Source organism: Crocodylus porosus, unplaced genomic scaffold (genome assembly GCF_001723895.1).
Source record: "Crocodylus porosus isolate Cpor-Errol unplaced genomic scaffold, CroPor_comp1, whole genome shotgun sequence".
NCBI lineage: Eukaryota > Metazoa > Chordata > Crocodylia > Crocodylidae > Crocodylus > Crocodylus porosus.
The window spans coordinates 9,080,956-9,093,947 of record NW_017728924.1 but is presented as its reverse complement, the minus strand read 5'-3'; the positions used below and the strand labels follow the sequence as shown (position 1 = coordinate 9,093,947).

General features: G+C 45.1%; 1 protein-coding gene across 2 annotated transcripts in view; it reads left to right on the top strand.

Annotated features, from left to right (window-relative positions):
• Window positions 1-357: 357 nt before the first annotated feature.
• LOC109313632 (gamma-aminobutyric acid receptor subunit beta-4) overlaps window positions 358-12,992 on the top strand; it is a 132,151-nt gene continuing 119,516 nt past the window's right edge. For both annotated transcript variants that reach the window (XM_019540282.1, XM_019540281.1), the window contains exons 1-2: window positions 358-437; window positions 4,522-4,610. In XM_019540282.1, the coding sequence (XP_019395827.1) occupies window positions 358-437; window positions 4,522-4,610 (169 nt within the window). The remainder of the gene's footprint in view (window positions 438-4,521; window positions 4,611-12,992) is intronic.

The following is a 12,992-nucleotide window of genomic DNA, read 5'->3' as shown; positions in this document are numbered from 1 at the left end:
CACTTTGCTTAGTCCATTTTGGGAGCTTTTTATTTTTCTCTCTCTTGGGATTTTCTCCATTGCCAGAGGATGTCTCTTGTTGAGAGGATGCTTAAAGGAAGAAGAGGCGAATTCTTTGACTGGCACTGAAGGAGGGGGGGATATTTTTCCCCCATATATATATATATTTTTTTTTTAAATTTTTTTTAATTATTATTCATTCATGTGGGTCTTTTAAGGAAATTATTCATTTTAATTTTGGGTTTTTCTTTTTCTTTTTCCTTTTTTTTTTTGGAGGGGGATTTCAGAAGATCCGTCCTCCCCTCCCCTCCCTTCCCCTCCCCTCCCAATTTTTTTTCTTCCATCGTGTTTGTGGAAATGTGGAGATTCCAGGCAGACAGATTGAGTGGAATTGTCTCTGCTTTAGCAGCTCTTTGTCTAGCCTGCTTTGCGCAAAGGTAAGATCTCATTTCCCGGGTTCAGGGACAAGAGCAGGGGGAAGCCCATGTCTGGCTTGTTTTGGTGTGTGAGGGGGTCTTCCCCCCCCCCCACTTGCTTTCCTGATGCCTGGCGGTGTTATTGCCTAGGCTATTGCATTTTAGTGGGAGGATGGGTGCTCATGCATGAAATCTGGAGCAAGCTTTCTGCAGACGGAGCTCACCTCTCAGCCCGTATGCAGCCAATCTGTCACTACGCGAAACTGGATTAGGAGAAATTAAACACCATTAAAGCTGGGAAATGTAATGGTGTCCAGTGAGTAAAGATGAACTGAACCTAGGCACTGATGTGCACACATGCCAATGCGTCCACACAAACAGCCTGGCATAGCCCTGCATGCATCTATACACACACTGCACATTCAGCCACACTCAGACATCTCCATGCATGTGTTCATTTACATATACGCTCCTCTCTGTAATGTGCAGTACAGATGCAGTACATTCATCCACACTGCGTACAGACATATGTAGGGCATGTACACATGCAAATGAACCATGCCTCTATCAGTCCAAAACATGCATCTATGCATTATACATGAAACACCATAATATATAGGCATGGCATGTGTCTATGGATGCATATGTATTAATGCCTGGTGTACTCACGTGCAAATATGACCACTGATATGACTGAAGCACGCAGAGATGCATATATCTATAGATGCTCACACTTCCATACTGGAATTGATGTTCAAGGTATATCTCTCCAAACATGCATATATATTTTCCTGCAGCATATGTGCAGAAGTAAAATGTATATGTACTCCCCCCACCATCAGTTCACACAAAAGTGCATGTGTATTTACAACCTGTGCTCCCTCTATTAGTGTCAGTGCATGAATATACATGTATATGTACTTACACATCCATGTTTATCTAACATTGTGTTACAAGCAAACATGTAGAGACCCATGTTCACAAATACAGATACGTATATACAAAGGTTTATGTTTCTACTTTCATGCCAAAGCACATATACACACAGTAACACATATGTGCATATACACAGGTCTATGCCACCCCCTCATGTCAATTCTCCAATGGTATGGAAAGCATGTGTAAAGAGTTATATTTACACACACTGAAAATTCAGATGTGCACACAGGCATGTGGATGTATATACCACCTGCCCATACATGTCCATGAACATTTGTTTATATCTGCCCATTTACAGACTTGTGCACATGCTGAACACACATACCATATATGCACCTTTGAAACTAAATGCAGGCAAGTAACTTATACTTACTTTTGTACACATACATATTCACCCTCATTAATTATTCAGCATGATGCGCATACACACGGGCTATGCATACACATACAGAACACATGTACACTCACTAAGGTTCACATATGCAGTATTCAAAGAGACAACTCAGACATTCAGTATATATGATCTGTCATGCATAAAGACTTTTGTCCACAAGGATTATAAGCTAACATACCAATACTTATAAATTCCTATGTAACTACAGGGACTGTTGGTTCAGCAATAGGAGGATGGCCTTATGATTCAGACACAGACCTGAGAGTCACAACAGAGACGTTGGCCCTATTTTTATTCCCACAGAATACAAGTAACTCCCATTGACTTCTGTAGGAGTTGCTTTTAGTGAGGACAGGACATCAGCATTTATATTTCAAATTCTATCATGGGCTTCACGCATGACTTTAGGCATATAATATTCTCTTTGCCTCAGTTTCTCTCTCTGTAAAATGGAAATAATGATACTTCCTCACTTCACTGCTTGGTGTAGGGCTAAATTAATACCTTTGATATCCTTACAAAAGGGCTTGTTGTATTATGCATTTACTGTTATATGGATATGTTAAACCTATGAACTCAGCTACCCATGGATACCGTGCACATGTATTCAGGCACAAATTCCAAATATTACCATACATGAACAAATACACATACAGAAACACAGGGATCCATGTGTGCTTGTTGTCGTTGTCTATATCCATAAAAAGTACATATGGATGTTCAGACAGAAACTGTATATGAAAAGAAACATTTTATACATATGTCCATGTTTGCCTTAACAGGGTACAATAAAACAGTTCCTATTAAGTTACAAATAAAAACAGTTTTATTATTAATTTATCCACCAGCATCTGTACCAGTTTATCCATGGTCTAAACTCTGATGCCCAGAGATGTTTTGCCTTACATTCACACATGCATCGATGCACACATCATTCATGTATCCAGATACAGAATACTTGCATATACTGTTCAGTGGACCTGGTTCCTCTATTTAGATCCATTCACTTAATCTATACATCTGTGCATTCCCAAACTCATGTAACCACATATAAATATATGTACCTATGTATCTATACATCTAGATTGTCAGTATTCAACAATTTATGTAGCCACATCAATTGAAATGTGGACCTGAATCTGGAGATGCCCAGCTATATGCAGATCTGTGTCCATGTCACATGCAGCTACACACACTAACTCAAGAGTGCTCATAAACATACAGGCTCATGTCTTCGTGTTGGAAATCCATATATAGAGATCACAACCAGAGGAGTACATAAACATTTGTGTGTTCCAGAGCATGTGGACATGTCAACACAAATCCCCATGTCCAGTGAGACATGAAGCTTGGCTGGCAGGGGTAGTGTTGTGTTGCAGCTTTCCATCCTGAATTGGCTTAATGTGGGAGGCAGTGTGGATAGGAGGATACGTCTTTTTCCAAAGACTTGGAGCCTAACTTCTGATTGCAAAGAATGTTATTAGAGTCTAGAAAATAGTGGGGACAGAGCAGACACTGTGGGTGGATTTGGGCTGGAGGCTCATTTTTAGCTACTTCTTGCCTCTAGCTTCTTCACTCTGGCTCTTTGTGAGCCTCCAGGAATATTTATAGCAGGACACCCCTCCCTCTTGTATAACTGGAAGGAACTGGAACACCAAGAAGGATGGAGACCACCCAGCCTCCAGATGAAAAACAGAGGGCTTGGTAGGAAAAAGATAATTATCCAAGCATACTAAGGCAAAGATGAATTCTGCCTCACTCTGTCTGTGTCTGCATTACTAAGACCACGTTAGAAGCTATTCTGATACAATGGTAAAACATTTATTGTTAAAGGCCAGAGATCAGATACATGTTATATTTGGAGGAAAGGGTGGGGTTTTTTTCCAATTTTGTGTGCAAATAACACAAGGGAACTTTTGGGTGCACAGTATGGGGAAGGGAGATAGCATTTGTGGGGATTGAGCAATGGGGAACAAACTGTTTATCTAGGTGTGATGAGTCTGTGTTTGTATCTAGGATGCGTGAGAAGGTGCACAGTGTCTTGGACAGTAAGTGTGTGATACAAGAGAGAGGTTGCACTTGTGGGAGTCTTGTGCATACGTACATGTACTGAGGAGGGTAGTTTTGTGAACACAGTAGTATGTTCAAGAAACTGAGTGTACGTGAATGCAGTGTGGAAGCTGTGCATGTGTATGATAAAGCTTGGATGTCTGTACAGAGTGAACGTGTGCACACAGCTGTGTGTGTTGGTTGGGAGGGGGAGGAACTGAATCTCCATTTTCTCAGGAAAGAAGGATGTGTATCTGTAGTGGGTATGTGCATGAAAGAGTGTGCAATTTGGGAAATGTGTGTGCCTTATAAGAAAGAGAATGAGTATCGAAAGGGCCATTCCAGTGAAGAGTTCAGCGTGTTACTGCCTGTAGGGATGGCCCTTTGGATTTTCTGATTATGTGGGTATCCCAACAGCTTGGGACCCCAAGCAGACCTGTTGTTCCCATATCTATGTGCAGTAAAACAAGAATGAGAATGTTTATGTACTAGCAATAGCAAATGTGTCTAGGAGACAGAAGAATGTGTTTGTGAGACGAAAAGTATATGTGTATGTGTTCAACTTGTGAGGCAGGGAGTGTGTGTGTGTGTGTGTGTGTGTGTGTGTGTGTGTGTGAAACACTCACCAGTGTACACTAGAGACAGCATTTGTGTTAGCCCTTTGACCAGGACTCCTGTGTGTCTCCTGTGGCAAAGATGATGACCAGGACTTCTGTGTTTCAGCCAATCCACTGGGAATATATCTGTGGTGAAAGAGATTGTGGACAAATTGCTGAAAGGATATGACGTCCGCCTGAGACCTGATTTTGGAGGTATGGTTATCCACATTCTTTTGCTTGCTGGGCACTGGGGTAGTCTGTAAGTCAAGCAAAATGGAGCAGAGGCACAGGAGGCCGGCTGCTCCGTATGTCAGTGCTACCTGTTCAGATGCTAGCAACATGCATCAACCCAAGAGGCTTTTCCTTCTCCATACTCACTAGCTGTCTTCCTCTGCTTTTTCTTTGCCTTCCTCATGTGTCTCTTTCAGCTCTCTCTCTTTTGGCCTCCTCTGCCTTTTGTCCCTTGCTTTTCTTGCTCTGTTCTTCTATTTGGGTCCTTCCTTGTACTGTGCCAGCCCTCTCCTGCCCTACTACTTTCCTCTTTCTGTCACATGAATTCTTCCCCTACCCTTTTCTTTCCTTTGCTCCCTGTCTCTCTCTCGCCTCTTCTTTCCTGTTCACGTCCTTGAGTTGCTTGTTCACTAGCTGCTGACCTATGTAATATGATATACAACAGTCAGATAACCTATACTAGTTCAAGTTAAATCTCATTTATCATCCATTCACTGTCTGCCAAAAGGTTAAAAACCAACACCCCCACCCTCCGGGGCTTGTAGATTCCTCTGTGTGGCTGACATTTCTGTGGAGGTTGATTCCTTATCCTGGCACATGAGCTTTCTTTTCACTGTACCTTTTGCCATATAGCAGGTGAAGGTAGTCCTGCACAGTCTTCCCTGGCTACTGTTACCAATCTTATCATGAGATTGTTTGGCATTTTGTCCTCCAGATGCTCGGCCAGCTGGTCAGTCAGGTTGCCAGTTTGTCTGTCTGTATTCTGGCTGACGAGCTGATACATAAAGCACCTGTTACCTTTATCACCCCTGAATGCTGTTCGCCTCCTAACCCTACAGAGTGAAACATTAATTGCAAAGCTGGTGATCTTGCTGGAATTCAGTAGGGGACGTTTGTATTTGTTGCCTTCTTCCTGCAGGGCTTACTTGTACCCTGTGGGCAAATGGCAAGAAAAAAGGGAAAGGAGGCTCTTTATTTTCACAAGGGTGTCATGAAAGCCCAACCTGAGACAACTAGGGGGAAGACTATGGGGACTGTAAAGGCAGCACCATAATGTTGTGGATTTGGGGGCACTTTTGCCTTTAACTTGCCTTGATGGATTAATTTTGGCAGAGCTTTTCCCTTCCCATAAATGTGAGTTTATACTAGAAGGTCTACAAACTGCAGTGGACAACAGTGATTCCACTGCTTTCCTGGGAACTAAACCAAAGGCCCTTCTAGAGACAACTGCTGAGAAACAGATTCATGCCCTTGGTTCCAAGTGGAAAACAGGCCAGGACTATGCCACTGTTACTGTGGGGCAGGAATTGCTCGATACAGATGTAATTCAGAACTTGTTGAAGCCTGCGGTACAATTCCTATTGATTTCTATGTGTTTTGGATTAGTCCTCCCCTATCCTAATTTCCTTCTGATCCCTAAGATGTTCATTAGCTCTCTGTCAGCTTTCTCAGATTTCCCTCAATCTCTCACAGACCAGTTCTTATCCACCCGCTGCCACCCCTATTTCCTGCACCACATTACGGGCCTAAAACTCTAATCAATCCTCCCCACCACGGACCTCTCCCCACACACCTCTTTCTCTCACAGCCCATCATAGTTCCTTTCTCCCATCAGTAGTAATAGAATGGGGGGTTTCTGAAGGGCAAGCATAGTACAAAGAGCTGTTAAAATGAGGGCACTGAGGAGGGCTTGAGCAGGAAAACTGTATAAAAAGTCCTTCATGGTGCAAAGTGGTGCATCTTGGATTTAAATTCAATGCAGCTGAATACAGCTTCTGAAGGGTAGCAGCACTCAGCAAGCAAGTGGGCAGTAATGAAACCTCTTTGGAGCTAGAATATGGTAGGATTTGATTAAAAGTGTCTGTCAGGGAAACTCAAAACAGCCCTATTAGCTGACCGACCCCCAAACACAGAAATTGGTGCAGTCACATTTTATGAGTGGAGAAATGCAGATATGACATAAAACTGCAAGGAAGCCATATAGTGAGCTCTTGTGATGGTTATGACACAGTAAAACAGTAGGTGATCCAGCTCTGCACAGCTTGAATTGATGGAGGGAGGGGAGACAGAGACTGGTGGTGATTGTGGGGGACTGACTATCCCATCTCCCTGTGGTGCATACTAAAAGGGACAGGGGACTTGGTGTCATCAATGTGATCTGCTGGAAGACAGATCTGTTCCAGGTGCCTTGTCTCATTCGAGTATCTGTCCTAATGGCAGGCAGGACAGATCTGTATCCTTCCATACTCACTTAGAAAGATTAGGCTTGGGCTAGGTGCAAGAACTGCTAGGTGACACCATATTATAGGGTGTGTAAGATAGAAGCATGGCCTGGGGGACCATAATGGCCCATCTGACCTAAAAATCTATGAATTTACATAAATGTGCCTGATTCTTAACCTAACTGCATTTTTGGTATTAATTGCAGTTTCATAACTACAGCAGAGAATGGAACCCTCACTCTGTGCATTGAAGTGCTGCTTTTCCAGGCTTTATTTTAAAAGAAGCAGCCTCTTTCTTTTCCCTGTTTTTAAGGGAAAGGGGTAAGATTAATAGCAGTAGCAACTGGAGCCTTCTGTGCCTCCGCAGAGGAGGTACAGCATGAGCAGGCAGTGGTGCCCTCTCCCACTCTGTCTTTCTTGGTGTGCCTGAGCCTCCAAAACTGACAGGGAGTGCTCTGGACAGCGCAGTCCCGCAGTGTTGTCAACAGAAGGGTGGATTCTAATGGTAGAAACCGGCTGGAGCGCAGCACCACAGATGGATCACCAAACAGGCAGAAGATGGCTGTTTATAACGTTTCAGTCATTATAAATGGGGGGGTAGACCTACATTCATTATCTGTGGATAAAAGTCTCCCTGCACCAGCAGCTGTCTCTCAAGCTCTCTGAGTCTCTGAGACATTGGGCCAAATCCATTTCAGGGTTAATTCCACTGAGGCGAAGGGAATCACACCCCAGGGGACAGATGTGGTCTGCTGTGTTTTCTGGCTCATTCACATCCCTGCCATAGAGCGAGTAAGGTTTCCACCCTGTGCCATAAATAGTAGGTGCAGCTGGAAAATCACACTTTGGGAAAGACCCAAGAAGCTGTCTGTGTGCACGGCTTCTCTCTCTTGGGGATATGAAGGAGCCAGAGAAAATGCCACAGAGCCCAGGCTCACCAGCAGAGCAGCCCGAAAGGTTTTGCTCGTCCCTAGGACTGACAGCTGCCCAGATCTGACTCCATGCACCATTGTAGGCACAATGTCCAGCCCTTTCTCATTCCCATGGTTGCCTTGCATGCAATGTTTCACTCAGAGTGGCTGTGGCTGTCATCCGAGGTGACTGTACACTTGGCAGTGACAACAGCTTATGATGCATGGTGTTGTCTGTTACAGTGTGCTGCTTCCCATGCTCACATGCCTCCTCCTGCTTCTACAGGGGACACACTACTGAAACAATAAGAAAATCTAGTCTTACCTCTGCCTGTGTTACGAACTGGTAATAAGACTCCGTGAAGCAATGTCCCTTGGTCACAAACAGTTGGTTTCACTTCTCTGGCCCTTTCTCCTGTTCCTGTTCCTGTTCCACCCCAGGGACAATACAGGGAATTGAGTTCCAGCCCAGGGGTGCTGAATGAGCTAATGGATTGTATGCAAGCTGCCTGGGAAGCATATCTGTCCCGTAGGGGAGTGGATGGTCCCTCTTCACCAGGCTGTATGGTGTACCTTGCGAAGGGACATTATGGGGACTAAGTTAGAGGTAAATTAAAGGGGCCACCTATTACAAAAAGTTTGAATGCCAAACAGTGCTGCTTTTCTCCTGTCACATTTACCCTTCTGAAACTGGCTGCCTGTCACTGGAAAAAATCAGCAATGTTTGGCATCATTTCTCTGCCTTTCAGCAGGCACTTACACTAGTGCAAAGTGAGTGCAGAACTCTGCCATTATGTTCTATTAGTGCTCTGTGCTTTAGGGTAAATGTCATGCAATGCAAGCAGTGAAGACTTGGGGCCACTGCTCTCTCTCTCTCGGATAGGTTCTTGTATGAGAACAGTAAACTTGCTATAAAATAAAATAAGAGAGTAGGTGTTCTTAGCTTTTTCTTCTCTTTCTTGTTCTCTTTCACATTTCCCCTATTTCTTTCTTGCTCTTTATTTTGTCCCAATCCCCTCTTTTGCTATCAGTTTCTCTACCTACCAGCAATTGTTCCTTCTAGCAGATCCCGCTTACCTGCTCATCTCTTCCTGGGAGTGACACAGCTTGCTTTCCACAGAGCAGATGGTGCTTTGGATCATCAAGTGCTGCGGCACAGGAGGAGCATGCACTTTGACCCAGTAGTAGGGAGCTGCAACAAGACCCATCAGCCAGAAAAAGACCCTACTTTTCTCTGATCTGGCAGCATTTCTTCTGTCCTGTTATAGATTCATGTCTCCTGATGTTCTCACTCATACACAAAGAACAGTACCATTATTTGCTCTCCATCCTTAAAATATTTCTGTACTCCATCCAACCTATAAATGGTAAAGCTCTCATTATGTACACCTGCTGCACAGACCCAAATTATTCTTCCTTCCCTCTCAGTTTAGAACAAAATCTACCTCCCTCATATCTCCACATCCACTTGTATCTTTCTCTCATTCCCCCTCTACTTCACCTGCTCTCCACACTGCTCAGTTGATCTCAGATAGATAGCTAAGAAAAGTTAGAAAATAGCTCAGTGATAATTCCCTACTTTTCCCTGAGAGGGAATGGCTCCCAATCACATTTCCTCTTAACAACAAGTCCTCCCCATCCCAATAACCCTGCAGAGTCTCTGGCATGTGATGCTTCATCAGATCTTAATGCAGCTTGCTGCTCTCTACCTCTCTCTGAGATAGAAAAATAAATCCAACTAATACCAAAAGGAGGACAGGCCTACTGAGGATTGCAGTTCACTTTTTAATTTCAAGATGCCTTGTTAGCTCTGGGCTGAGCTGAGTGGTTGAGAGTCATTAGACCAATGAGCAGGTTGGCTCTCAGGGGTTCCACAACAGGAGTGACATGTTCATCTGCTGTACTGGACTGTGTAGGAGGGGAGGTGGCTAATGGAAAATCATAGGCCATCCCGACTCTGACCATGCTGCTCAAAAATTGAAAGCCAGGACAGATGGAGCTTGCGAGGAGAGCATGGGCATGATGCAGTAGGCTCCTTAAAGGACATCACATCTTAGGAGCCCAGGTGCTCAATTTCCCTAGCCTGAATGACAGTCATGTTAAGCTGGATGGTCTCTGCCTCATTCTTAGCAGAAGGCTGCACACATCTTACAATGAGTACTAACACACCTGCATTGCAGGTGATCTTAAGTAGCAAAGGGGCACTAAGATATGTGGCGGGTCATGTGGGAACAGCTAGCTAGCTGTGGGATAGGTGGGGAGCCACATTATAAGACAAAGATTTATTGACAGAGTTGTAAAGGAAGGAGAGAGTGCAGTACTGGGAAAGCTGAAGAATATAGGGTACAGGCCAGGGGGGAGGTGCATTAGCAGAGCTCATTCAGACTCGGGGTGGTTCCCAGCTCTGGAAAATCAACGGTGGCAGAGATCACACAGGGATTTAACTGGCATTTGTGTGGGATCCAGCACGCTGTGGCTGAGGTGCACTGATATCACCCTGGCTTCTTAAAGGAGGAGGTCTGTTGCAGACCAGCCTGTGGTGCAGTGAATGGGCTGTCCAAGGTTTAGCACTGAATTAATAGGTACTGATGCAGGCCAGGTCCAAGGAGCGTTGCAGAGTTGTGCACAGGGGAGCACAGGAAACTTTCAGCTCAGCATCCTGCACTCTGCCTGGCTGTGGATAATGCTCTTAGTTGCTTACTCTCAGACGTATTAACTCCAAGGAAGGAAAAAGCAAATTAAGAAGGTATTGCCCTATGTTAGAGAAGGAGATTCAGAAGATGGTGAGAGGAGCCCTCTTAAGCACAGTGACTCAGCTGATCTCAGTGCATTGGTGCCCAAAACTTCTGGAGTCTTTCAAACAAATGGCCCTGGTTCAAGGAACTGAGGAAGGAAGTATGGCAGGGAGAAGGGGGAGAGAGGAGTGAAGGAGAGGACAGAGGAGAATGGCCTGCCTGGCTTTCCCAGGACAGCTATGCTTTATTAGCAGAAGCCAGGGAAGAGATTTTCATCTTCCCCACCACAAAACCCAGATTCCTTAGGTTTATTATAACTCAGAGATCTTGTGCGCTGTGTTTGAAAGATCAGGTGAAGAGGGAACAACCCTAGGGACAGACATTCGAAAAGCCTGAGCCTGAATCAATTCAACCTTTGCAGGTTAGTCCAATCTGGCTAAGCTAAACCAGTTTTCAACCATACAGACAATCCCTCTGAACTGAGGAAATGCAGGCACATGCCTGCAGTGGTTCAGGCTGGAAGCAGGGGAGTGCTAAAGCAGCCCTCCCTTCCCTTGCAGAGCTGAGCTGAGGGAAGTGTGGCCAGGTCCCAGCAGGAGGCTTTGATTAGGGTGGGTTGTAAACCCCCAGCCTGCTTTCAGTCCCAAGGTTTTCCCAGCTCACTGCTCAAAGGGTGGGAGTGTTGCCAGCCCCCAGCCCCAGCTAGCACTGAGGCAAAGGGTGGGCAGTGCATGCATTTGTTGATATAGAGGTTTTCAATCTCCATCCTTGCTTCTGTATACTGTCTACAGCAAACTGAAAGGCGGGGGGGGGGAGGAGAGGGGCTGATAATAGTGTCTCCCCTATCTCTGTTTATCACCCCATTAAGAAAACAGAGGGACATTACCAGCTATCTGTTGATTCTGCCTGTTTATTAATCATGCACCCAGCATGTGGTCTGCTAGCTAATACACAGATACCTTCTCCACAAGGCAGAGGGGAGGGGGAAATTTAGCAGGGAGTGGTGAGCGGGAGTAAACCTGTTGAATAGCTCCAAAAAGCCTGTCTGCCTCTGTTGTCTCCCACAGCACGGACTGTAGCCAGCACATGGTCTGCTAGCTAATGCTGAGGTGTCCGTAAAGGATGGGCAAAAGCCTGCTTAGCACAGAGTAGGGAGGGGAGGGGGGAAGCAGATGCCTTCAGAGACTGCCAAGCTCCAATGAGGCAGCAGGGGGGAGGGGCCAGGCCTGCTGTGGAGCAGAGAGTGCTGCCCAGCCCAGAGAGCATGCCAGGATGCTGGGAGACATTGGTTTATCTTAAACCAGCAAGGGGTCTGGGACAGACACAGCATAAACCGGTTTAAGCAAAATCAGTTAAGTCTGATACTTCATTCAATCAGGTTTATCTCAAACTGGTTTCAGCCATTTTCAAACTGGTTTATGTACACTGAGCATCTGTTCTGTTGCAGGTTTAAACCAGTTTCTGATCACTTAAAACGGTTTATGTGTAACGTCTGTCACTAGCCCAGAGGTCCTGAGGAAACGAACACTCCTCTCTGCATTTTAAAGGCTGTAAATCCAGCAGCTTCCCCTGCTGTTTTCAGTCCAGTTCTTCCTTAGTGAGAGTATGCTTGAGCCTGGGGTGGGGGAAGCAGACCTTGTATTCTCAGTGAGAGATCAGAGTGGATCTTTCTATTATTTTTCACATCTGCTTTGCATTAGAGATCCAAAAGCTCCTTCCTTGCACAGGCACGTGTGCACACATGCTACCCTTACCCCTTCTGCTTACAGACCCCCAGTGTTCCTCTTGTCTTCACCCTTTCTTCCTACAGACCCAAAGTCCCCTCCCTGTTACAAACAAATACCCCTGTCCTCACTCCCTCCTCTTGCAGACCCAGATTTCTCTCTTCCTAAGCATGTGTGCAGGTGGGCGCACACACACGCATGCACACACAGACTTCACTACTTCTTCCCCCCAGTCCAGATTCCTCAGTTCCCTGATATTGGCTTCTCTAGCTCCAATATATGCTTCTGCCCTCACCCCCTCTTTATCCTCCCTCTCACCTGGCTCTCAATACACACCTTGCACATACCTGCTAGCATTTTATCCTCAGGTGCCTGAAAAGACAAAGTGGATTTTAATAGGCCCATGAATTAAATTTGCAGCCATTCTCTGTAGAAGCTGTGTAACAGCAGCACTTAAAATCTAGAATTGGTGTTGCAGTGAAACATCACCACTAGTTCAAGGGTATGGGTTATGGCAGTGTTGGTCAAAGGACATAGGCAGACAGGAGTCTTTGGGTAAATCCGATATCTTTTATTAGACCAACTCAAATCATTGGAGAAATTCTTCTTAGCAAGCTTTCTGGCACAAACACCCTTTGTCAGGGTGAGGAAGCATCTGTAGATGGTCTGTGCTCTTTCTGGATGGAGTGGTAAAGTAGCCAGAGGCCTGTACATATGCAAGAAAGCCAGTCAGTTAAAATGTAAATTGAGGTGGTCAATAGGTAATAGATAG